This window comes from Lampetra fluviatilis, chromosome 22, assembly GCF_964198595.1.
Source record: "Lampetra fluviatilis chromosome 22, kcLamFluv1.1, whole genome shotgun sequence".
NCBI classification, from domain to species: domain Eukaryota; kingdom Metazoa; phylum Chordata; class Hyperoartia; order Petromyzontiformes; family Petromyzontidae; genus Lampetra; species Lampetra fluviatilis.
In genome coordinates, this window is record NC_136296.1 from 9,732,518 (window position 1) to 9,758,791 (window position 26,274).

At 53.7% G+C, this 26,274-nt stretch overlaps 1 protein-coding gene across 1 annotated transcript in view; it reads right to left on the bottom strand.

Moving 5' to 3' along the window:
• APOB (apolipoprotein B) overlaps positions 1-25,058 on the bottom strand; it is a 48,297-nt gene extending 23,239 nt beyond the window's left edge. The window contains exons 1-25 of the mRNA XM_078866396.1: positions 24,918-25,058; positions 22,748-22,798; positions 22,086-22,201; positions 20,905-21,047; positions 16,749-16,902; positions 15,731-15,886; positions 14,652-14,776; positions 14,228-14,313; positions 13,383-13,605; positions 12,483-12,710; positions 11,716-11,833; positions 10,442-10,588; positions 9,679-9,890; positions 8,929-9,172; positions 8,060-8,233; positions 7,100-7,300; positions 6,398-6,565; positions 5,357-5,568; positions 4,908-5,090; positions 4,159-4,268; positions 3,795-4,014; positions 3,187-3,371; positions 1,784-1,995; positions 1,063-1,223; positions 195-396 (exon numbers count right to left, since the gene is read on the bottom strand). Of these exons, the coding sequence (XP_078722522.1) occupies positions 195-396; positions 1,063-1,223; positions 1,784-1,995; positions 3,187-3,371; positions 3,795-4,014; positions 4,159-4,268; positions 4,908-5,090; positions 5,357-5,568; positions 6,398-6,565; positions 7,100-7,300; positions 8,060-8,233; positions 8,929-9,172; positions 9,679-9,890; positions 10,442-10,588; positions 11,716-11,833; positions 12,483-12,710; positions 13,383-13,605; positions 14,228-14,313; positions 14,652-14,776; positions 15,731-15,886; positions 16,749-16,902; positions 20,905-21,047; positions 22,086-22,201; positions 22,748-22,798; positions 24,918-24,978 (4,092 nt within the window). The 5' untranslated portion in view covers positions 24,979-25,058. The remainder of the gene's footprint in view (positions 1-194; positions 397-1,062; positions 1,224-1,783; positions 1,996-3,186; positions 3,372-3,794; positions 4,015-4,158; positions 4,269-4,907; positions 5,091-5,356; positions 5,569-6,397; positions 6,566-7,099; positions 7,301-8,059; positions 8,234-8,928; positions 9,173-9,678; positions 9,891-10,441; positions 10,589-11,715; positions 11,834-12,482; positions 12,711-13,382; positions 13,606-14,227; positions 14,314-14,651; positions 14,777-15,730; positions 15,887-16,748; positions 16,903-20,904; positions 21,048-22,085; positions 22,202-22,747; positions 22,799-24,917) is intronic.
• Positions 25,059-26,274: the final 1,216 nt, after the last annotated feature.

Here is a 26,274-nt window from a genome sequence, read left to right on the forward strand (position 1 = left end):
ACAACACTCGCTAATCGGCTGAAAACATCTGAATATGTAGAGAACTGCAGAGCAATTGTTGACGCCGGCTCAACCGCCCGGCAGCCTGCCAGCCTGTCTGTCGTTCCTCGGCGATTGTGAGATGCACTGTGTTGCATAAATGGTGACGATTATATATATTTATAAATATTTATTTATTTCCATTTCCAACTCACCATGCCCAGGCCGGGCAGGTAGACGGGCTGCATGGTGAACTGCCGTGGCGCAACGTTGATGCCGAGAGGAGCGATGCGCAGCGCCGGCGTGCGGAGCGTGCGAGGCAGCAATCGCACTGGGTCGGTCATGCGCCCACCCATGGGCACCGGGATCTGCAGCGTCCACGACTGCTTGTTGAATTGGTAGCCCACGGTTACGGCGCTGTGAGACAAAGAGAGAGAGAGAGACGTTAACTACCTCGCCTGCTGGTGATGGCCACAGCAACTGCACGTAAGTGATCTTGTACCCCACCTACGGAGGCAGGAAGCCTTTGGGCTCGAGCCCTGGTTGGGTCACCACTGCTTACTTGGGCTACTTGGGTAACCAGTGGTGGCGAGTCGTGTCCGGTTCTGGGTTCTGAGAATTTCAAAGTTTGGGTGCCACGGCAGCGAGATGTTAACTCGCTCGCCTGGTACGCAGGAGATCGTGGGTTCGATCCCGACCCTGACGCCTGCTGCTGTATATTTGGAGTTTGCGTGTTCTCCCTCTCACTGTGGTCGCGGGGATTTTTCTCCAGGTGCTCCAGTTTTTCCCTCACCATTTAGAAACGTGCTTTTAGATTATTTGGCCGCTCTAAATTTCTACATGATAAGCCCACTTCGTTGAGCGATCATTTGTGTCCAGTTCGCTTCTGACAAAGAGCTACATAGCTCAGTGGGCCCTTTCCTGGTACAATAACAATAGTTTATAGTTTAGTTTAGAGACAGACAGAGAGAGATAATGAGCACGCCAACGCTGAGGCGGGGAGAAGAGAGGAGCCAAACCGGAGGCGGTGGAGACAGAGTGAAGGCGAACTGGAGACGAGCCAACGACTGCACACACACACACCTCGACACGAAGGTCCTGTGGGGCATCTCGATGTTGATGAACTCGCTGAGCGACGGGACAGTGATCTCCTGGCCCCGCGACAGCTGCGTCTGCAGCCGCTTCAGCTGCGAGAGGTTCCAGTTGCCGTTGTTTGTCGACTTCTTTATCCACATGTCCATGGCCTGAGGGACACGATGCCGAGCGAGCGATCGTCAAGGAGGGGAGGATTAAATTGGGCTATCAAGTGTCGCGACTTAATGGGCAGTTGCAGCTGCTGGTGATGATGATGTCGATGACATCGATGATGATAATGATGACAGTTTTGACTATGCAATGAATGCTGATTCTACAAATAGTGCTGCTTCTGCTGAAGACGGTACGGATGAGGGGGATGATATTAACGGATGCCAATTCTGCTGCTAGTGCTGCTGCTGATACTCCGTATTTTTGTGTGACGTGTCCTTTATTTAACCCCGGAGATCAAATAAACCCAGTGACACACATGAAACAGCACTGCCCCTTTTGCAAAGGCTACCTGGGAATATTGCTAGTAACAATGCCGCCACTGCTGCTGCTGATGATGATGACGGCGATGCAGATGACGACAATGATAACACCGGCACGATGGCGCTTTCGGGTTACAGATTCCAGCCAGACAGGCGCCAGCGTGTTAACCAACAAATATAAATTGACTCGACAATTCTGCCGCCAGCAAACGCACGCGTGGGGGCCCGCCGCTCACCTCGAGGCTCTTGACGACGATGTGCCGCAGCGTCATGTCGGTCTGCGCCACGCGGCCCTCCAGCATGGCGTTGAGCGTCCTCTGCAGCTGCAGGCGGTACTCATCGGGGGACGGCACGTCGATGTACGCCAGGCCATCGCGCAGGGCCTCCAGGGCGCCCTTCGGGTCCGACGATGCCTCCGCGCTCAACTGGGCCTGCACCCTGTCGAGGTCTGCAGAGGGCGGGGAAGGGAGAGAGAGTCACGTGTCACGCCACCACAACCTCGTTTTATCAGCAGCCGTGATCAGTCCACTGCTGGACGAAGGACAACCCCTTGGCCGTTGCCATCTCTCACGCTCCGGCTGTGTGTAACGACCCATCCAGCTCCTGCACGAGAACTGATCTCGGCCGTGGGAGACATCCTCTTGCCGCGTGTTTCCTTCTCTGGCTGCCGATCCGTCGTTAGACTGGAAACATCGGTCATCATCGTCTGACGTATCCTGGCCAAGCCCTCTTACTTTTCTTTGCAGTCAATAGGATGACCACCATCACCAACACCACCACTAATATCACCTCGCTGATCTCGTCAGGGAGCATAAACCATCAAGCGAACTCCGGTCATCCTCGCAGCGGCTTCTGGCTGGACATCGAACAAAGACGATCACCGCATCGCGCGCTTTCAGATGTGCTTCTGTGGCCGTCTGGAATGCTTTTCCTTCCGATATCAGGAAGCCACTGGAGCTATGCACTTTAAAATATAGATTGAAAACTCATTTCTATAGAACTGCTTTTTGTGTTTAGAATGTTTTCGTTCCCCCGCACCTCCGATTAGCACCCTTGACTATGTACGGTGCAAAAGATGTTCAACATACATTTCTACATCACTACCACTACTACCACTAACACCAGCACGCTGAGCCTAATGAAGCGTTTCAAGAGGCGAGGGGCATGTTCCCTGCCTCTCGGCCAAACTCTAACATGTAATTTTTCTTGACAGTGAACACCGCCGTGCGGATTGATATTCCACTTAAAAAATAAATACACTCGGTGGCTTTCACCACCGGATTGCATTGCGGTGGTGGATGTTTGGCTTTAAACTATAAAAAAAATTGTTATTGAAACTAAACATTTTTTTTATTTTACCAGGCAAGGCCCCACTGAGCTATGTAGCTCTTTTTCAGAAGCCACCTGGCCACAAATGTTAGTGCAACGAAGTGGCTTATCGCGTGGAAATTTATAGCATCCAATTCTAAATGTGGAGGACCCAGACAAAAATCCACGCGACCACGGGGAGAGAGGCCATGGAAACTCCAAACATACAGCAGGCGTCAGGGTCGGGATTGAACCCACGACCTCCTGTACACCAGGCGAGGTAGTTGACATCTCGCCGGTTCCCACCGGCCATCTGGCAGGCACGACGTACCGTAAACCACCTCGCTCCCGTAAGAGGCGGAGGAGAAAGGGCCTGCTCCCGTCATCTCGGCGTTGACGACGATGCGGTCGTCCTGGCCGAGGGATGCCCTCGCCACGTAGTTGCCATGGAGGCCGAGGCGCGGCACCCCGGCGGAGTACTGCAAAAGCAGGCTGCGAGCGTCCGTCACCGTCTGCCTGCGTGCGCGCGGAACCGCCGAGGAGAGAGAAAAAGGGGACGGTCTCACCGGCTCGCTCGCCCGCCCGCGCGTCAGACAAAAACTCATGGCCCCCCCACCCCACCCGCTCACCCCCCTACTGGTTCCCCACCTTCCGCTGTACGTACGTACATATGTTGAACTTCTTTCGCACCGTACGTAGCCAACCGTGCTAATCCTCCTCTCACCTGTGCCATTCCTTCCCCCCCCGAAAGTGTGTTAGTTATCTTTCCCCCTTACCCCTTTTCCTCTCCCCCTCCATATAAACTTTCACATCACGACGTCAACGGTCCCCACCTGGATGGGGCAGTGAGCCCAGTTCTCCACCCCCCCCCCCCCCCGTTCATCGGTGCCCAGTCGCTGCCCAACTCGTGGTGCTGCTGGCGGCGCATGCTGACCTTACCTGATCCGAGCGAGCAGGAAGGCCTCCCGCTGCTCCTGGTAGCTCACGTTGAAGGAGGCCGCGTAGCCACCCTGGTTGAGGCGGGCGTCCGACTCGTCGTCTACGCCCACTTCCACCCTGAGGCAGCCAGGGCAGCTCGGCAGGTCCAGGTCCCACTGGATGCGGTGGCGGTCGCGGTCGAGCATCAGGATGCTCCCGAGTTCCTTCGTCTCTCCCGTGCCTTCGCAGGGACGGAGGGAGACGGCGCGGGCGGGAGCGGGGGGGGGTCACCGACTTTTAAGAATTTCAACATATATACATATTACGTACGCACGCAGTTACGTCGGAGTGTGCAACGTTGCATCGTGCGGAGGGAGGCCTTTACCTGTGGCCTGCACCTTGAACTGCAGGTTCTCTTGTCCGGCCTGCGAGTAGAGCGCAGCGATGGCGGAGTACTCGGTCACACCGTCCGCGGGCTCCGTCGAGATCTCAAACCTGGCGGGCGGAACGTGACGGGGAAGAATGGATGAAGGTCGTGCCCCTCGCAAGGCGCTCGCTCGGCGACACCGCTGGCGGAACGGCCTCTGCTCCTGGGGGAACTTTCGGGACGACCGTCGCCGGCAAACGGTCACCCGCAACGTTTGCGGCACCACATTTCGTTTGTCAAAGAATTGAGTCGCCCTGTTATGCAAAACTGCCCATGGGATCACGGGCGGACGTCACGCGGCTACCTGAGGTTGTTGTTCTCTGCAAAACCCATCGTGGCTCATGAACAACGACAACAGCCGCCGTTCGACACTAAGTGGCGGTGATGTCACGACGGTGCTTGTGCCAGGCTAGGTGCAATTTGAGGCCGCGTGAAGTGTCGAAGACCCGCTTGCTGACAGGAGCCCAAGGGACAGACCCTGTCGCCATGGCTTGACCGAGATAACTTGTTCATCAAGCGCACTTTTTGACAAGCGCAGTTCCGTCGCTGAACGACGCCACCTTCGTTCGAACTCGCCACGCAGCTGCCCTTTGTAAGCACAATTGCCGGAGCGTGTATCCGACCTAGCAGCGGCGTGTTCGACTCCGCTCCAGGGGGGTGGAATCGGGCTTGGGACGCGGATGTGAGGTGAGGGGGGGGGGGGTCACCTGGTGGCGCCGGTGAGCGGGAACCAGGGCGCAGCCTCGATGTAGCTGGCGTTGGAGTAGGCACCGCTCTGGCACAGCGACACGCCGAACACGAGCGGCCGACACGACTGCCACTGCTCGCGGTTCTCTTCGATGCTCGGCAGCGTCTCCACCCTCTGTCGGTGCAGCAGCCTCAGCTGGTTCCTGTGGGTGACCGGGGTGGTGGGGGAGGGGTTAGAGATCAACAAGTGCTGGGCCGTGAAGCTCTGGTGGCAGCCCGCGATCGCAAAGTGCGCGGGGTTCAAATACCGGCCGTGGTTCGACGTGAACCTACTTTACACCGTTTGCACAGTTCCATCGGTGGGAGGAAAAACGCGACCTGGAACCCAGCACCCCCCCCCCCCCGCCCCTACCGACCGCGGTTATATAAACGGACATTAACCGCGTGGCTGCAAGAGCCGAGGACTCACCCGAAGCTCAGGAGGCGGTTGGTCTTCTGTGGCGGCGTGAGGGTCACGCGGAGCTCCCCGCCCGTGGCCTGCACCGCCACGCCGAGTGCCGACTCGTGGTAGAGGCTGGTGGCCGAGTGCAGGCCGGCGCGCGCCACGCCGCCGGGCAGCAGCACCTCCATGGAGGACACCACCTCCAGCGAGATCGACGGGGCGGCGGAGGCTCGCCTCGCCTGGAGACGGAGCGGACATGTGATGTGGGGGGGGGGGGGGCGGTTAGCCGCGTGTTGGCATTCCAATCGCCTGGGCTAAGTCGTTCGGCCACAGCTCGCGGTTGCGTCCGCTCCGGTTGTGCCGGCTCACGTCACAGAGGATATGCCGACAGCGCGTGCGTCACGTGATTAGGGATTGAATCGGCGGTGGATTTCCGGCGGGCTGGGCTTTCACAGCAACAAAAAAGGCCACCGCATTTCTGGGAGGCTCAACCAGGGCCTGAGCTGGCAGCCCCATCCCCACCCACCCTCACTCCTCCTCTCCCGTCAGCTTACTCCATATTACTAGCCCAGCCCCGGCAGCTGTGCTCACTATACTCCCTTGGATTTAATGTCTGAGATGACTGGCAGATGCACCACCTGTGCCCCCTCCTGAGCCCACTTGCTGTGTTTGAGTTGGCCTGTGCTCACAAAGACAAAGATCCCCCGTATAGCCTGAAACATACTGTTGGGGCAAGTGCTGTTAGTGAGGACCTATAAAGGCCGACAAGGTACACGAAGGGGGTGGGTGGCCATCACCGCGCCCGAGCACCTTTGTTTCCCTAGTGGCGATGTTTACACAACGTACCAGGTACTCATTTGAGGCTGAGTCGACCTAGGGGAGGCCCAGGACCGGTTCAGATAATCGTCACTGGTGTTGGCCATGAGCGGGAATCGAACTCGGGTTGCCTGGTTCGTAGCGCAGCATAGCGCTAACCGCCACATTACCGCTCCCCATGTGCTCACACACTTGCACACACACATACACACACCTGCACACACACACGCGCGCACGTGCCCACACACGCACCTCTCCTGGGCGCATCGAGGCCTTGACCTTGGCGCCGGCGACCAGACTGCCGGTGCTGGCGAGGCGGAGGGGCAGGCCGGCGCCGGTGGGCACCGTCACGTCGTTGTCCATGAACACGTAGTGCACGAACAGGTCGGCCTCCACGCCGCCCGCCAGCGCGCTCAGGATCTGCGCGCGGGGACAGACACCGGAGCAGGCGTGAGAATGCTAGTCAAGTCAGATGACGAGCGAGGAGCCGGGGAGCGCTGGGGCCACTTCGCTCGTCAGGGCTCGAGACCACGGGACGAGCTGCGAGGTGGACGGGAAAGCCGGCGCCGGCGATTGCGTAAGCTCTAGAATCTTGCCGGTCGCGGAGGGGTTTTTTGCCGTGCCGTGTGTCACCCAGGTTGGGTGTTCGCGGGCCATTATTCAAATATGGACGATGACGCTGGCACAAAAGCTTGAGTGGCACGCAAACAGCAACAACGTTTGTTCATTCGTGTTTGAATGGAAAACGCTTCGTTATTTTTGCGATTCATTTCATTTCACACAAAGACAAGGGTCGCCCGTGTCGCCTGAAGCGGTGCCAGCGAGCACCCACGAAGGCCGGCCGGCACGGCACACGAGGGGGGCGGGTGTGGCCAACGCCACGCCTCGGCCGCCTTCGTCTCCCGAGCGACGATGTTTTACGCGCCACGAGGCGCCCCCCCCCCCCCATCTCACCTGCTTGGGCAAGGCCTGGAGCCCGCGGCCGGCCATGGTGGCGAAGCCGATGAGCATCTTGATGTCGCTGTGCCGCACGTAGCCGAGCTCTGTGCCCATGACACGCAGGAACGCCGACGCCTCCATTGGCAGCTTCTGGAGGTTCACCTCCTGCATGAGCTTCTGCATGGTGCCCAACATCTCCTTGGGCAGGTCGATGTTCTGGGACACAGGGAAAACGAAGAAGAGAGGCGGCGCCGTGTCGTCATCGGCGTTGGCCACAGTCGCGAAGGCCTCGCCTAGCCGTCCGCAGTCTCCCTCTCTCTCGATCCTCCTATGTGGCCATCGGTTGGCTCCTATATATCTCACCCATCTGCTTCTGGTTTTATATTCCATTGTGAACAAAATGTTGATCTGCTGATTACGGTCTGCTCATTATTCCAAAGACCAGAGCTTTGCTCGATGGGAGACGGAGCTTCTTGCAGCCAGGCTCCACGATTGTGGAATTCCCTTCCTTCATCGGTCCATTGGGGAATCTGAGTCTGTAACACTTTTTAGTTCTAGTCTCAAGACTCGCGTGTTTTTACAGCAAGCTTTCCCCGTTACTTAAGCTTCACGTGAAACATTCTGAGACTATTGTGCGAATTGTACGATCAACCTAGCACCTATACACGAGGCGATTTCATTGCTCTACCTCCGCAGCGGTGGTCCTCTGGAACGCGCTCCGTTCCTTGGCTGCGACTGTGAACGGTGTGACCGATGTAATTTTACCGTGCGTGTTCTTTAATCCACGCATCTGTTACGTCGCCCATGTGAACGCGTAATCTTGAGCGTGCCCACGCCATTCGTAACGAAAGTTACAACAAAGAAAAAACCCAGGACTCTTAACGCGTTCCTGACTCACGGACTTTTCCCAGGCGGGCTGCCTGCGGCGGTGAGCCAGACGAAGCCGCGGGAGAGGGGGGTGGCTCGTGCCCGTACCTGCTTGCGCTGGTCGGGGTTGACTCCCGTCCACTTGCGCAGGACGGCCGCCAGCTGCTCGGGAAGTTTGCCGTCCACCCAGAAGGCGGCGCTCATTGCGCTGTTCGGGAAGAAGCCCTTGGGCCCGAAGAGGGCCTCCAGCGGAGCCTCGAAGCCCTGGCCCTCCACGCCGATCTGTCGTCGGCATCGCGGACATCACGCTCAGAACGTCGTTCGTCCGTTCGGGGACGCGCATTGTCACGCCGGCAAAAACAAATTAGAGGTTTGGAAATGTTCACGTTCCTATGGCGGTGGGGGGCGAGTCGATACAGAGGACAACCACTGTTGGCTTCCCCAATAAGGCTGTACTCATTTTATCGAGTGCCGGTGGCGATGATAATGCCCAACCTGGATTCGAACTCGCAACCTTCCGATTGCGAGCCGCCTGACAGGTGACTTACAACAACACCCACCGTGCGCATGAGTGGCTATAAATAATACCAAAAAATAACTCCCCAGATGGGTTGTTAAAGAACCCGCGAGCTGTACAGCCATCTACTGGCCAGCAAGCAGCCCGGTAGGTTCCGCAGAGTTATTGCAACAGAGCGACATCAAAGAAAATCAACGTCGAATGACACCGTAAAAAAAAACACACATTTGTAAACACAAGAGAACAACGACGGATAAAAGGACTCTGGGGGGGTGACAGCTCTTCGTCGGTCATTCACGTGACCGTCGTTTAAAAGGAGCGACGGGCACCAAGAGAGACGATCGTCACGATGTGAGAAAATAAAAACACCGCGCGCACAAGTTCGAGACGCGGGGACACTTCGCACAACCGCTCCCGGACAAGGCGGCCGCGGGTCATCCGGTCGCTCACGCGCGCGTACCTCGAACACGTCGAGCGACTCTCCCAGCACGTCCAGCGACGTCTCGAGCACGACGGAGCGCGGCAGGAACCCGCTGGGCTCCAGGATGACGTCGAGCTGCACGGTGCCGGCCACGGGATGCTCCGCGCCGGGCAGCCTGACGACGCGCGACGCCGACATCCTGCGCGAGTACTTGAGCGAGCTGTAGGCGTACGACGCCGGCAGCTCCATCCCGGAAATCACCTGCTCCAGCTTCTCGCGCAGCCTGCGGTGAAGACCAATTAATTCTAGATTTGAAGCTTTCGTGACTGCAAGGATTCATATTCTTAGGTTTTTTCGGTAAAGTCACGTAGGTAAAAGATTTAAATTAGTAAAAGTAAAAAAAAAATCACGACGTTTCGGAGGCAACACAAGCTTCCGTCTTCAGGTGGAACTGTCACAGCATGCATTTACTTGATACAGCAAGCGTGCTGTGACGGTTCCACCTGAAGACGGAAGCTTGTGTTGCCTCTGAAACGTCGTGATTTTTCTTTTTTTCTTTTTTTCTATTTTACTTTTATTAATTAAAATGTTTTACCTACGTGACTTTACCGAAAAAACCTAAGAATATGAAGACCAATTAATTTATTCCGTGGAGAGCCACACCGAGTCGTAGTTGAATAATAGAAATTTACTCCAGAACGCGAGCAACAACAGGCGGAAGTGGGGCGTGGAAAATTCCACGGTCGGACTCCTCTTAATTCGGTGCCGCCGAGTTTTCCGTGCACTCACGCGGAGGCGGCCGGGCCCTTGCTGGTACGCAGCGCCTCCACGTGCGACACCACGTAGCTGCGCAGCTGCTTGTTCTCCTCCCGCGGCAGCGTGTTCAGCACGTCCCACAGCAGCGCCGGCTCCGGCTGCGACATCAGGGCCAGGTAGGCGGCGATGCGGCGCTGCACAGGCGCCCGCGAGTTGCGGTAGGCGTCCAGCAGAGCCGTGCGAGTCTGCGGGAGGGAGCAGGGGGTGGGGTGGGTTCAGGTTGACGGCGGCGGCAGTGTTGGCCGTGGCGGCCAACACTGCGCGGCTCTTTCAGATGTGCTGCTTCCGCGGCCGTCTGGAACGCTCTTCCTTTCCGATATTAGAAAGCGTCTCGGAGTTATGCACTTTGAAACCATCTAGACTTAAAACTTTTGAACTGCTTTTTGTGATTTGGCAGCAACCCAACACCACACCACCGAGCGCACCCAGGTTGCCTTCCCGTTCAAGCGCTTGGGCAGGCTCGGAAACCCCTGCTTAGCCTGCGAGATCCGAAACGATCGATTGCGCTCGGGGCGATCGATCCGGTCCGCGTTGCCACTGCGCCGACACTATCGACTTCTACCGTGCCGAACGTCGCACTGCCGCTCCTTCCCACGAGCACCGCTGGAACCTCCCGCGAAGGCAGATTCAAGAATCCGCCAGCGTGCAGCCACCCCGTGACGATCAGGCCCGACCACGGACGACGGGGAGGTGGGGGTGTTTGTGTCGGTGCCGGCGCGCCGCGTTCTGACCGCACCCCTTCGGTGAGCTGGGTCCGGCGCAGCGCCTGGATGGCGGCAATCTGGACCGGCAGCGGCAGCTGCGTGTTCCCCACGCACGCTGCCAGGGTGTCCACCACAGCGCCGTCCGCCGCCTGGAGGGCACCGCCCATGTTGCCAGCCGCCTGCAGGGAGCCCAACACAAGGAGAATGCCACGTCACGCGTCGCCCGTCGCACCACCGGTCAGCGGTGCTGCCTGCAGCCCGAGTCAATACCTGTCAACCCCGTATCAGTGCCCTACCTTATTACAGACCAATTCAGACCTTAGTGGTCACCCCGTGCCCATATAAATCTCAACGTTCATCCCACAAAGTCCCATCACAACGGAGAAACACAAACAAATAGACACGTTTTTTTTCTGCCCGTATTGAAACGGCCGTATGCCGTATGGACCTGATAACTCAGTTTTCCTGTACAAGAATACGGGGTAAACCGAGTGCGTTGACAGGTATGCGAGTCGCTCTCTCGCCATCGGATGCCGGGTGGGGGATCTTGGAACATCCCCCGGGGTGTTCGCGGTATGGAAATGTGTCAAGATAAAAAAAAATAGGGGCCCTATTACCGTGGATTATCCGTACCCCATCACTGGAATCTTTCGACGTTTTGTTGTAGTAAGAAAAACAATTGGGGCACTAAGCTATGATGATAATAATAATTATGATTAAATAACACGTTAGTTTAACACGTAGTAAAGAGGCTTTTTTGTGGGTCAGATCATGCAAATATAACACGTACTGTGTTTTCTCTCGTGGATAACAATTACATTACAACGTTTTTTTTCCCGCAGCCTCAAAGGGAGACGGAGGGGCAGTTTTCCTGACATTGGACCCGCAGCTTGCCGTTCGCACGGGTGTCGCCTGACCCTTTGCAGGGTGGGCACAGCAACGAATGTGGGGCCAGTTTAACACGTAGGATTTCGCGACCAATATCATCCATAATATAGCCAAGAAGGCCTCACAAGAGACGTCATCACATCTATCCCTCAATTTAAGGAACGAAACAGGAGGATTTCTCCACAAGCCTGGCTGTCTCCTGATGATGCCGGTTGCAATTACTGGCGAAACGCCGTACTGAGATGGTAAATGTTGTAGATTTGCTCTCCAACACACCGGTGTGCTGTACTGGTAACAAATTGGCACGTTCTGTTTACGTGACAAACCTTACTAATTGGCTGTGTCGGGTGGTGGCGGATTTAACGACACATTTATATTTACGCGGTCCAACTATATTATGAGTGTGGGGGTCCCGTACCTTGAGCGCCAGGTAAGTCTTGTCTTCGTCGCCGGAGCAGTCGGCTCCCAGCTGCGACCGCACGAAGGCGGCCACGTCTTGCAGCTCTGGCCCAACCTGCTTGTGTGTTGTGAAGTGCCTGCAAGCGGGGGGGGGGGGGGGCGGTGAAATTCAATAAAGGGCATTGCAGCAGCACGGTTGACCAACTGCTTTGCACGCGCCTACACACACACGCAAACGCAGAGACCCCCCCCCCCCAAGTGTAGCCCCTGCAGTTCCATCGGGGTAAGTGCTCGGGTTGATTTAATTTTCGATTTAAAGCTTTCGTGACTGCAGGGATTCATCTTCTTGGTTCTTTCGGTAAAGTCACGTAGAAGGGAAGTAATAAAATAATAAAAATAAAACACAATAAAATAATATAATAAAATAATATAATAATATAATCATATAATATAATATTATAGTTATATAATAATATAATAATTATTTTATTATGTTTTATTTTTATTGTATTACTTCCCTTCTACGTGATTTTACCGAACGAACCAAGAAGTTGATTTAATTTGTTCACGCGGGTAATAACGCATCCCCTGCCGTAAACCGGGGTGTTGCCCTATAACAGTGAGCACGGCCGGCTACGCGCCGCGGGAATGAAGCTCAACGCACGCACGTACACACGTACTCCGCACGTGGTGCGAGCACGTGTTAAAGCCGGGCGCGTGGCACACGAGAGGGGCGCCACGTCGACCGCGTCCGCTGCCCGCGCGTCGTTTGGCGCCGCAAGTCACCTGTGCACGACCATGCTGAGGGCGAGCATGCCGGCGCGCGTCGGCGCCGCCTGCGCGAGCGTGAGCGTGTCGCGGACCACCATGGTGCAGGGCGCCGGGTGGAAGCCCAGGGCGTAGGCCACGACGCCGGAGAGCGCTGGCGGTACGCGGTTGGAGCGGAGCAGCTGCAGAAGCGCGCTGTAGCACGGCGCCGTGCCGCACTGGGGCAACGACTGCAGGGTGATGGAACTGTTGGGAGTGGAGGCGGGGGGGGGATAGCAGGAGGTCGAGGAGGAGCAGCGTGGGGCGCGGGGGCACATGGAGCGATAGGGATTTAGCCGACGTTGTCATCGTCACGTTGATTAACATCTTCCTCGTAACCACCGTCATCGTTAATTAAGGCAAACATCACTATCCATCGTAATCATCATCATGGCTCAGTCTGTTTATGTTAACCTTGGGTACTGACACTGAACCTGATGCATCCTAAAGTTGCCTTAGCCTGCTCACTCGCAGGTCAATCATCCACTTAACACTGAATAACTAGAATCCTAAAGATGCCTTCGTCTGGCTCTCCGAGTTTCAGGCATTCACGTGGGGACACTGAGAAATCCCCGAGGCGCCTCTAACCGGGGCGCGCAGATAACGGGAGGGAGGGAATGCGAGAGGCGCTTCTCCCTCGACAATTAGGACTGCTCACCTGCATCGCGGGAGTCGAGCGGCGAGTGGGAACGCCACCGTCAGCTGTGCACGCTCCACCTGCACTCCCCCAGTGCTACATCTGTGCTCCCCCGGCAGCCCCCCTGAAACTCCGCCTGTGCTCCCCCTACAACTCACTGTGCTACCCCTTACGCTCCCCCCCCCGTTGAACTTCTATCGCGCCGTGCGTAGCCGACCGCGTCGATCGGCGGCGTCGCGTACCTGGACAACTCGAGCAGGCGTGGAAGTATTTCGAAGAGTGTCCCGTTGGACAGCGCCCGCAGGCCGGCCAGGAGGCTGGCGAACAGCTCCGCCTGCCGCTTGTTGTCGGCGCCGGTGCCCAGCTCCACCATCTCGGCCAGCGTGCTCAGCACTCGCTGCGGATCCTCCCCAGCGGCATCCGTCGCCTGGGGCTCGTACGTCAGCTCGCGTCCGTTCTTCTCGTCTGCGGTGGCGGGGGGGTGTGATTGGTGGGGGGGGCGGGGGGGGTGAGAGAGCGGCGGTGCAGCGGTTAGCGCAATGCTGCGCTGAGAAAAAGGCGACCCAGGGTTCGATTCTCGCTCACGGCCAACACCGGTGACGATTATTTTAACCCGTCCTGGGCTTCTCCTAGGTGTGTAAATAGCACCACTCGGGAGAAAAAGGCGGTCGGGCGTGGTGCTGGCCACCCACCCCCTGGGGTGCCGTGCCGGCCTTCGTAGGTGCTACTCACTGACAGCACTCGCCCCAACAGTCTGTTAAGGCTACACGGGGGATCTTTGTCTTGTAGCGGGGGCGAGCGGGCGGTGGGAGTGATCCATTAAAATTGCCCCGTGTGACCCATCGCGGCTACCTCGCCCGCAAGAGGGGGACGCGCGATGAGGGTGATCCGGTTACACCCCCACCCCTCCCGCCCCCCCCATGCCCCCCCCACCCCTCCAACCCCCTCAACCCCCCCACCTCCCGGGGACCCCGATGGTGTAGAAATGTCAATAGGCCATCGCGATTCAATGTCACACCGGCGGCCACCGCACCTCGCCATCGCTTCCTTCCTTCTTGCCAGATCGAGAAAAGGTGCGGGAACTCACTGACGTCAAAGTTGCGAATGTTGGACTTGGCCTGTTCGGTCATCTTCAGCGTCTGCTTCACGGTGGAGACCGCTCCGCTTTTGCCCCTGGAAGGAGAAGAAAAAAGAAAATCCACATCAATTCCTGCCGCCTGAACACAGATGCCAAAAAGGTCCCGTGGGTATAGCTGCTCAACCCCGGGGCTATCGACACCTTGAGACTTGCATTGCCCGGTACACTGTTCGCCTATTGGCGTCCTTTGGTCTATAGCACCGGTGGAGACAAATCTATAAAGGAAGCCGTCTCTGGTGTTTGGCCAACCAGTTTCAAGGACAACGCACACATTACCGAAGCATATTTTTGGTGCGCGTATTTTATAACAAAGCATGTGCGTCTATTATTTGCCGTCTGAACACCTTCGAACGCCAGCGGTATTGTCGGGCACCTGTTGGAGAAGGGCAGGAACATGTGGCGTTCCGTGCAGGTCACTTCGCTGACCGCCTTGCGACGGCTGTCCAGGCTGTAGGTGCATTCTTGCGTCGAGGCGAAGAGCGACGTGGCAAACGTGGTCTGTGGACAGCGCCAACGAGAGAATTCCACACCAACCAACCAATCAAACACCGCCCCACGGTGAGCCCGCGTCAGCGAATCGATCGAGCGTCGATCGGAGGATCGCGCCGAGGCGATGCACGTGCCGCGACGATGACGTCATCATCGTCGTCATCGTTATTTTCTAAATGCCCAGGTGATGCAGCGAGGGTACATGCGAGGTCTCAATGATGCTCTGCGGGTGACGATGTTCCTGGCACACACACACGTGTGTGTGTGTGTGTGTGCCCACCTCTGGATATTCATGAGTGTACGTGCATATGTAGCCATGTGTATCAGTGTGCGTGCTCGTACGTGTGTGTGTGGGGAGCGGTAGTGTAGCGGTTAGCGCGCTGTGCTGTGAACCCAACGACCCGAGTTCGATTCCCGCTCACGGCCAACACCAGTGACGATTATTTGAACCGGTCCTGGGCCTCCCCTAGGTCGACTCAGCCTCAAATGAGTACCTGGTGCGGTGTGTAAACATCGCCACTGGGGACACAAAGGCGGTCGGGCGTGGTGCTGGCCACCCACCCCTTCGTGTACCGTTTCGGCCTTCATAGGTGCTCGCTAACAGCACTTGCCCCTACAGTCTGTTAAGGCTATACGGGGGATCTTTTTTTTTCTTTGTATGTGTGGGGAGTGGTAGTGTGGCGGTGAACACACTGTGCTTCGAACCCTGCTCACGGCCAACACCAGTGACGATTATCTGAACGTGTCCTGGGCCTCCCCTAGGTCAACTCAGCTTCAAAACGAGTACCCGCTATGATGTGTATCAAACATCGGCAGGGGCGTGGTGCCGACCACCCACTCCCCTCGTGCGCCGTCCCGGCCTTCGTAGGCGCTCCTCGCTCCCGACACTTGCCCCAACATCCCATGGAGGCTATATGGGGGGATCTTTGTGCGTGTGCCCGTGCGCACGTGCGCACTACCCACCAGGCCCGAGACGAGGGCGAGCGGGCTCGCGGTGGCGCCCTTGCCCACGGGCGAGTCGCAGGAGCGCAGGTCGCGGGTCAGGGTCACCTCGGACGGGACAATGCCCTTCCGGGCGGTCACCGTCACCTCCGTGGGGCACGAGCCGTGCACGCTTGGCTGCTCGGAGACACGCGCACGGGAGACACGCGTGCAACGTTAGCCCGGCCGTCACGATCACAACCGTCAAGTCGCGCTCGGTTACAGCCCCTTTCTGTCGATCTCCTGCTGGATGAAGGCCTCTCCCCCTCCCTCCCCCCGCAACCGTGTCAGTCGAGGGGGTTGTTTGACCATACTTCACCACGCTGGTGAAGGTGGCGGGAAGAGGCCTCCAACCGGCTCGTTCCTCTCTCCTGTAGCTGATGACGAATGCTGCCTTTCGTTTCGCACGCTGCGCTGTGAACGCTGCAACCTGAGTTGGCTTCCTGGTCAACGGCTAACATCAGGCTTGGGCATCCCATACTCTGAGTTTTGCTCTGGCCAGCATGCTTGGGAGAGAGTGAGTTAGAGAGAGAGGGAGAGAGAGAGGGTGCGAGAGGATGAAAGAGAGTGACCTGCATGCTTGAAGTGAGAGAGAGCATGTGAGAGTGATCGAGAGAGACAGATAGACATTGGGAGAGTAAGAGAGCGCGAAAGAGCTTGCGACAGTGGGAGAGAGTGACAGCATGAGAGAAAGAGAGAGAGCTTGCGAGAGATAGGGATAGTGAGAGCATGAGGCAAAGAAAGCTTGACAGAGAGATATGGAACGTGAGAGAGAGAGGGATAGAGATAGAGTGAGTGGGTGAGAGAGTGTAAAAGAAAGAAAGAGAGAGCTTATGAAAAAAAAAGAGTGAGCGAGAGAGTGAGCGATAGGTGGGGGTTTACATAAAGCAAAGTTAAAAAAAAACCGAAATGATGAACGAAGCAAATTGCCGTCTACACCGAGCATCTTCTTGTTTCCACTGATCGTAAAAAAACCAAAAAAAGAGAGAGAGAGACTGACCAGCACGCGCGAGTCGCGGTCTCCTTCCCCCGTAGGGGGTGGCATCAGCGCCGCGATGATTCCCCTCTTGACGTTGAGCACCGCCTCGGGCTCGTCGCTGTGCGGGAAGAGGGTCGCCACGGAGCCGTAGGAGGTGCGGAATCCCAGCTCGAACCTGCGGCACAAACCACCAACACAAAGCCCCCATGCCTTAGCCCCGGGACGCATTCGATGAGCCGCCTGGCTCGTCTTGATAGGCTGCTGTACATTTTGCACGTGATGATGATAAGCCACTTCGTTGAGCTATAATTTGTGGCCAGGTCACTTCTGAAAAAGAGCGATATAGCTCAGTGGGCCTTAACTGGTAAAATAAAAATAGTTTAGTTTTTTAAGCGATTTGGTTACCTTCTCTATATCTTCTTGGTTCTTTCGGTAAAGTCACGTAGAAGGGAAATAATAAAATAATAAAAATAAAACATGATAAATACTAAATAAATATGTTTTATGTTTTCGTTTTATTATTTTATTATTTCCCTTCTACGTCACTTTACCGAAAGAACCAAGAAGATGAATCCCTGCAGTCACGAACGCTTTAAATCGAAATTTACCTTCCCTATACTTTGCACTCCTTTCATGTTTTTCTATTGTTTGTTGTAACGTTCTGACCCGACTCTACTGGAGATCTGTGAAAAAGAGCTTGATCGCTCATCGGATTCCATCCGTTATAAATTAATATTCTGATTCTGGGGTCTCTTGATTAATGTGGGGCTGTTTTAGAAAAAAATACGTGATTAAAAAATATAAATTTGTATTCTATTTTATCGTATGTTTGTTGTTTGTCTCGTAACTATGATTTTTTAATACGGTATTGTTGGTTTTAATATTAATATTCGTTGAGGACTCTATTGATTGATAAAGACCATATTTGTTATGGGTCCCTATTGACTTCTCTGGGTTTCTACTGAATATGTGTCTCGATCGATCCATACGAGTCTCTAGAATCTCTATTCACTGATACAAGTCTAATATTGATTATGAGTTTCTGTTATTTAATATGGATCTCCATTGATTAACAAGGGTGACTCGAATACTTATTGATCAATATGGGTTTCCGTCGATTCACATGGATCTGTCATTGATTCGTACGTATCTTTATTGATCAATATCAGTATATTGATCAGAACGGATATCCATTGCTTCATGTGGGTTTCTATTGATCTATATGGGTGTATATTAATCCAAATGGATATATTGATCAGTACAGGTGTTTATGTATTACTCTCGGTCTATTAATCAGTTTGGGCGGCTATTGATTCATACAGATGTATTGATTAATATGGATCTATTATTGAGCAATATGGGTATCTATTGATCAATACGGCTCTCTATTGATTAATATGGGTATATTGATCAGCACGCATCTCCGTTGATTTACGTGGGTCTCTATTGATCGATCTCAGCCCAGGTGTGCCGTGTTAGTCGACTCCATCGCCGGTCGGTATTTGTCTGCACGGCTCTCATCATTGCACCCCCCCCATCGTTCACAGCTCCCAAAGCCCCAGCAGAGGGTGCTCTTCCATTGCCTCATATTAAACCAGGGATGGGGGGGGGCGTCCCACCAATCGCATCGGCCAGACCCAGCCAAGGTCGCCGGGCTAATGATTTACCGCGCTGAAATGTTGCCATTCAGATTTGTTCTGCAAGCAAGCAGGGCCCTGATAGCGGCGCGCGGCAGATAAGGTGGCGCTGACTCTGGTGGTGCGATATGGGTGCGGGGTGGTGCGGGGTGGTGCGGGCGAACCAATAAAGCAAATAAATTGCTCCGCATCAGCACGTCCTGAACCGAATAAACTCTCGCGATTGCCGCGGCTCAAACTTCCCTAGAAAACCTGCCGTGACTTTGCTCAAGGCCTCGGGGCGTCGGGCAATCGAGATAGAAAAGCACGGTGTCGTCTCGCGTGTCATTGGCCGATCGTGAATTGTCGGCCGTGATTGGAGGAGCGAGCGATCGAAGTGGCGGTGGGGGGTGGGGTGTGTGGGAGGGGGGGGGTCAGGCCGGAGTTGTTGCGAAGTGGCTCGAACGTCGCTGACAAATGGGGTGAAGGCGCAATGTGGAGGACCGCCGACATCATCCGTTAGCGGATCATGTCGACCCGCCGCCACCGAGAGAGTGAGTGACAGAGAAGGAGAGATGCCCGTCACGTGACAGTCAACATGATATTGTCGCGATATATTTTTTTTTGGTGGGGGGGTGGGGGGTGATTTTCAGGGCGCAAACGTTTGCCGAGTTAAAGTGAGAAACTCAAAATTGATGCAATGTGGTGTCTTTTCGGTGAGTTCATTAGCTAATTAATCCGTCTTCTTGGTTCTTTCGGTAAAGTCACGTAGAAGGGAAGTAATTCAATAATAAAAATAAAACATTTTATTTTATTATGTTTTATTTTTATTATTTTATTACTTCCCTTCTACGTGACTTCACCGAAAGAACCAAGAAGATGAATCCCTGCAGTCACGAAAGCTTTAAATCGAAATCGAATTAATCCGCTTCATGCCCTATGGGACATAAGGCCTCACAGTGAGTTCCCTCTACTTCTTCCTGCCATTTCTCATGTTTCTTTACGATTGCACTCATTGAATGAGAATATTTATTCATCCTGGAGAAATCCGATGAGAATCCGAAGCCCTTTTCCCACAGATGTCCAGTAACCGGACCGGGACCGCGGGCTCAATGCATTTTTGGAACGCGGGTCAATCAATTTGAATCACAGTTCCTATGATCAATGTTACATAATTTGTATCGCTTTATTTTGGTGATTTCGAAAACGTTTTGGTTTAGCCATATTTGTTAGTTGTAGTTCAGAGTTAGACTGATAACTTTAATTTAAATTCTCTTATGGTTGTTATTGTTTGAATTGCATCCCACTGGGATTTTTGCACACAGCGTTGAAATACGGTGCTTTTTCTGGAAGACGCCGTTTTTTCCTGGATGTTTATGTTGCGCGTAGTCACTTTAAGATGTTTCTTGTTCATGTTTTTGTTTGTTGCGGTCGCACCCGAGTCAAGAGCCGAATGGCTCACAGGGCTATACCTAATAAATTAACTGAACTGAGTCCGAGGAAGGGTCTTCCGACCGAGACCCAGATTCAAATTGAGGCTCTCAAAGGTCACTGCTCTGACCCCGCTGAGCCACCCAGGCCACGTTACACGCCGTGCCGAGGGTCGCGCAAAGGTGCAGCGCTCTAAAGATTGCCGGGGAGTGAGGGGGGGGGTTATTGAGCAGGGGACAACCCCTATTGCTCAAGATGTTTTGCTGTTTTATGACCGTGTGTGTCCTAACCCGGGCGTGTTTAATTGTGATAGCGTCATGAACAGCTGCTCTGAAAGTGGAACAAAGTGTAAACTCCTACGCGGTTCACACTTTGTGCGTGAATGCAACACGTACGATACAACCCATCGTGTTAACTTTTATCTCAATCTGGGCTCAACTATTTTTATTTTACCAGGCAAAGCCCACGGAGTTATACAGCTCTTTTTCACAAGCGATCTGGCCACAAATGATAGCTCAACGAAGTTGGCTCATCACGTGGAAATGTCTAGCAGCCAAAAACTCTCAATGCGTATTTCTAAACGTGGAGCGAAAAAACCGGAGGACCCGGAGAAATATCCACCTGTCCACGGGGAGAGAGAACAAACTCCAAATATACAGGTGTCAGGGTCAAACCCACCACCTCCTGAATTCCAGACGAGGTAGTTAACATCTCGCCACCGTGGCACCCCAAGCCTGTGTCTGACTGCCTCGAAATCTAGTTGCGAGAATTGTTCTTCAGCTTACCGGGGTAGTGAGCTGTAACGTTTGCACGCGCGACACATTAATTCGTTTGGCTGTGTAGGATGGTGGAGGGTTTTAACGACACAAATGTAGCCAGATGGTTACTACATGGCGTAACGCACAACAACCAAAAACAGTCATGAATCATCACACTAACCCTAGACCACTGCCAACATTGCCAAGTCTGGAAACACCTTCACTAGGTAGACCGAGGTGGCCAGGTGTGGTGCTGGCCACGCCACCCCCGGCCTTAATAGGTACTCGCTAACTGCACTGGGGGGGGGGGGGGGGTGGCGTCGGCAGTCTGCGTACGTCTGTACACGGGCCAGGCGCGTGCGTGTCCCCTACCGGCTCAGGCTCTGCTGCAGCTCGCTCCTGCGGATCTGGCTGTAGATCGGCCGTCCGTCGGGTCCTGTGGACGTGGCTTCGTGCAGTGCGCAGTCTTTCACACGCAGCACGAAGGCGCAGCGTTCCGGGACCTCCAGTTCGACCTGTGTGCGCGCAGGAGAAGCGGCGGCGGAGCCGGGGAAAAAGCGGCATAAGCAACAGAAAGTAGGAGAAGCAGAAGAAACAGCAGGAGCAGTGGCAGCGGCAGAAGAAGACGCAGGAGAATACGCAATTGTTATTAGCTTAGTCCACCACAAGCGTGCATACCATCCTCGTCATGTGTCGTTTTGTTATCAACTGCCTCATCATTGGCACCGTCGAAAACACGTGATGTCAAAACACCAACTCGTTGTGAGTTGCCGCAGAGAATCGGGTAAAATCAACTAGGCTGATGGACAATTATTTTTGACGTGTATGTCCCATGAGTTGTGCTCTATGTGTTGAAGGTGGATGCACAGTTTATATGAAGTGTGCTTGCCAATAACATCTCGTAATCCAGCAAGATTAAACAAGCCTGGCTCTGCTGATGAGTCCCAAAATGTTGACACCGGTCCAAATGTTGCTTGGTAATTTTGGTCTGGATAGACAATCGGCTGATGGACTAAAATATGATTTTATATGGAGAGAAGACTGAATCGACATCTGCTTATAGTTTCCAGTATCAGTAACATAATTATCACCTTCTTTATCATCATCATCATGACTGGGATGATCACCATCATCATGATTATTCCTTGCTCATGGTGGAGGGGAGTTGGGGGTTAAAGTTCAGATCTATGACGTGGGGTTAGGGTTCAGATCAATGGTTAGTGTTATAGGTATTGTATAAGGGTTTAGGTTTAAGTTCAGGCCTATAGTATAGGGTTAATCTTATAGTTCGTGTTGTGGTTCAGGTCAATTGCACGGGGTTAGGGCTAAAATGATTATATTTGTTGTGGTTATGGTTCAGGTCTATGGTACAGGGCCATTGTTATGTTTCAGGTCTGGTTCAGGTGGAGCAGGATGGGGGGGGGGGCGGTGGAGCCTTAGGGGTGGGGGAATGGACCGGTTGGGGGGGGATGGAGAGGGGGGAGCGGGGGGGCTTAGGGGGGGGAACTGCGGGGGGAGAAGTTAGGGGGCAGTGAAGCGGTGGGAAGGAGCACCTTGCATTGAAGGCGGAATCCGGCTCGGTTGGGCGCCGCTCCCTCCACGCCGCTGCCCACCTCGGCCTCGTAGCTGTAGGTGTACTTGCGGAGTGGCCTGAAGCGCGCTGCCTCCTCTGCACGACCACAGGGAGCAGGCGAGGGCATTAGCGACGCGCCGACATGGCGCAACGACGTTGGGACAATGGCGCCAGCCACATGGCAACGTTGGGCCGATGGTGCCAACCACATGCCAACGTTAGGCCGACGTTGGGCCAAGGGTGCCAACCACATTCCAACGTCGGGCTAATGGTTCTAACCAGATGCCAACGTTGGACCAACGTTGAGCCAACGGTGCCAACCACATGCCAACGTTGGGCAGACGTTGGGCCAATGGTCCCAACCACATGCCAACGTTGGCCCGACGTTGGCCCGACGTTGGGCCAATGGTTCCAATCACATGCCAACGGTGGGCGGACGTTGGGCCAACGGTGCCAACCACATGGCAACGTTGGGCTAACGTTGCCCGTAAACTGGGAAACGTCTCGGAGAGGTCTGCTACGGTCATTCATCGACGGTAACACCACCGGTGCTGCCGGTGGCAGAGTGAGGAGGTTGAGGCGGAGAGGCGAAAGCTGCGTGTGAGGAGCGAGCGGCGAGCGTACGGAATGATGAATGCTCACTTGGGCAGTCTGTGGACGTCGCCTCTTCGGAAGAGTCATCTTCCGCGTATTCTGCGTGGGCAAGATTCGGGAAGACTTCATGAGTCACGATGCACGATATTGCAGACACTCAACTCGCCCCTTCTTGCCCAGGGCCGGCGTTAGATTTTTAGGTGCCTCCCAAATTATAGATTAACATTTCCCAACACGTCTGGCCAGTGTGGAAGAGTAGGCCAAATACTGCTTGGATGGACTCTCTTGAACTGCCTCTAGTGGTGGCCCTTCAGCCAGCAGTGGCGTGGGCGAGCAATTGGAAGAGCTGCATCTTTACCTTTACCAGAAATCTGCGCAGTAAACTGATTTATAATGGTTGAATTGCAAAAGTCTTGCAACTGATACATCCTATGGGCCATTGGGTAAATAAAGCCAAAGCATAGTTAAGTGTACCACCACCAGTCGTGGGCCCAAACTAAATAGTTTTGCTCGGTTTAAACTGTGATCTAGCTTTGCCATTCGTATATCTCGAATTGAACAAGAAAACGATGAAAAAAGCTGACGACTCAAGGACCGTTCAGATGTCACTCGCCACTGATGTCAGCTGTGGCCAGGGAATCGAACTCGGACGGCTAGGTTCATAACGCAATGCGTCATCCAATGCATCACCACTACCTCGAACAACACTGTATAATACATCCATATACATACAAATGACATGAAGATACATTATTTTATTGGTTCTTTCGGTAAAGTCACGTAGAAGGGAAATAATAAAATAATAAAAATAAAACAATAAAATCCTCACGACGTTTCGATTGCAACACAAGCAATCATCATCAGGTGTGAAAACCACGGCAAAAAAATATATTTAAAATATTTCGATGTTTTTTTTTATCCCTCTTGGTAATAATGCATGAATTATAGCAATATACTACATTGATTATGCCCTGGGTAAAACAATATCATACTTAACAATTCGAAATGACAGCAATTGTAAATCAGAGCAAATACATTTTAGACAAATAATGCACATTTTGATGCCCGCTGGTCTATGCTGTATAGTGTATATTGTACTGTAGTGTGGAGAGCGTGGGTTGAACCCATTGACCCGAGTTCGATTCCCAGCCACGGCTACCAGACACCAGTGGATATTTAAGATCTGAATCGGTCTTGGAACCCACTTCACAGACCTGTACTGGCCAAACACGACGAGGTATGGTCTAACTCCCCATTGTTGACATAGCTGGAGGCCCTCAGCTAGCAGTGGATTGACCAAGGCTAATTTTAATGGCCCCTTCATATACTTATGCAATACTACATATGTTGAGCTGTATGTGAATGTTACTTATAATTGTGACTTTAGCTTAATCACATCAAAGCCTATGTCACTATACGCCGTAGTATTTACATAACTCGCGTGAAAAGTTACCTTTGACACTATATGTGACCTTGAATTATATTGCCCTCACCGAAAGATGAAGATTTGAACTTAGCTAAATATTATGCAGGCACATTCCCTTGGTAGTAATAATGCATATCAGCCTTGACCACACGCTTATATTCGTCAAACCGTCAACACATTTCTAAGAGTGCAATTTCATTGTTGATATAAAAAAAAATACAAAATATACTCGATCGCTGCGTAAGCTTACATTATACAGTGAGCACTTCTTATGGGCGGCTTGATTTGCACGTGACACGATCACATTTGTTTCCCCAGTGATAGCGTCGACTGTACCGCACTGAATACCCATTAAAACTACGAACTACGTTTTATTTTACAATGTAAGGCCCACTGAGCTATATCGCTCTGTTTCAGAAGTGACCTGGCCAGAAATGATAGCTCAACGACGTGGCTTATCATGTGGACATTTATAGCAGCCAAATACTCTAAATGCATGGTTCTAAATGTGGAGGGAAAAACACCGGAGGACCCGGAGGAAAATCCACGCGACCACAGGGAGAGAGAGACATGCAAACTCCAAATATACAGCAGGCATCAGGGTCGGGTTCGAACTCACGATCTCCTGTATACTAGGCAATCAAGTTAACATCTCGCTACCGTGGCGCACAAACTTTTGAATTATCAGAACCCAGAACCGGACACGACTCACCACCACTGGTTACCCAAGCAAGCAGTAGTGACCCAACCAGGGCTCGAGTCCAAAGGCATCGTAGGTGCAAGATCACTCACGTGCAGTTGCTGTGGCCAACACCAGCAGAAGGGCCACGTGGAACGGCGATAACCGTGCCATGTTGCACCCCTCCTGCCCCTTGGCAGCGTCTGTCTCCTCTCACTCCTTTCTCCCTTGCTCTCCTTCCTTCTCCTCCACCTTCTTCCACTCTCTCTCTCTCGCTAAGTGAGCAACGCCAAATCTGGCGCAGCGTTTTAAACTCTCGGACAGCCCACGCACGCACGGGATTGGGGGTGGTTGGTGGTGGTGGGAGGTGGTGGTGGGAGGTGGTGGAGGTGGTGGTGGAGGTGGTAGTGGAGGTAGGGGGTTGTAAGGTGTTTGTTGGATGGTAGGTCACGATTGCGTAAGACTCAGAGGGCAGTGGGTTTCAAAGAGGGAGGGGGGACAATGATAGCGATAGCGCCACGATTATCTGAGTGGCGTAGTCTGGTTGGCATTTACCCGGTGCAATACATAAAATGGACCCTACCCCTTACTTAATTCTGCCTAGCCTGGTGGCTGGGTCTTCCTCTCCTGCCCGTGGGCCTCGGTTCGGCGGGGGGGGGGGTTCCCGGGGCAAATCCCACGGTATGGGCCCCCCAATGCCTTCAAACAACTACATCTACCACTTTGACGTCAAAGCACGCCCCCCCCCCCCCAAGGCGTGGGACCCAGGGCGGTCGCCCTGATTCGGAGTCACCGTACCCTAGGGACGACTCTTGCTACGCCATTACTCTTAAGTGTTGTCTCACTACAGGGCAGAGGTGGGACAAAGTCATTGTTATGCAAGTCCAAGTCGAGTCGCAAGTCATCAAATTCATGACTCGAGTCTGACTCGAGTCCAAGTCACATGACTCGAGTCCACATCTCAGAGGTGGGACAAAGTCATTGTTATGCAAGTCCAAGTCGAGTCGCAAGTCATCAAATTCATGACTCGAGTCTGACTCGAGTCCAAGTCACATGACTCGAGTCCACACCTCTGCTACAGGGAACTTCATAGTTGAGTCGCGGTTGTCAAACTGCGTATATGAGCTCTGTTTAAGAAGTGACCTGGCCAGAAAAGATAGCTCAACGAAGTGGCTTATCATGTGGACATTTATATCAGCCAAATACTTTCAACGCATGTTGATTCTAAATGTGGAGGGAAAACCGAAAAGACCCGGATAAAAATCCACGCGACTACGGGTCAGGATTGAACCAACAGCCTCTTGCATACCAGGCAAGGCAGTTAACACCTCGCCACCACGGCACCTGATGCCGCACGGGGATAGCTGCTGCTGGGGGTGCCCCTTGAATGTTTTATATGAGATGTCATGTGCTTTGAGTTGCTGAGGCATTTAAATGACTACACAAATGCATATATGATGAATGGAAAAT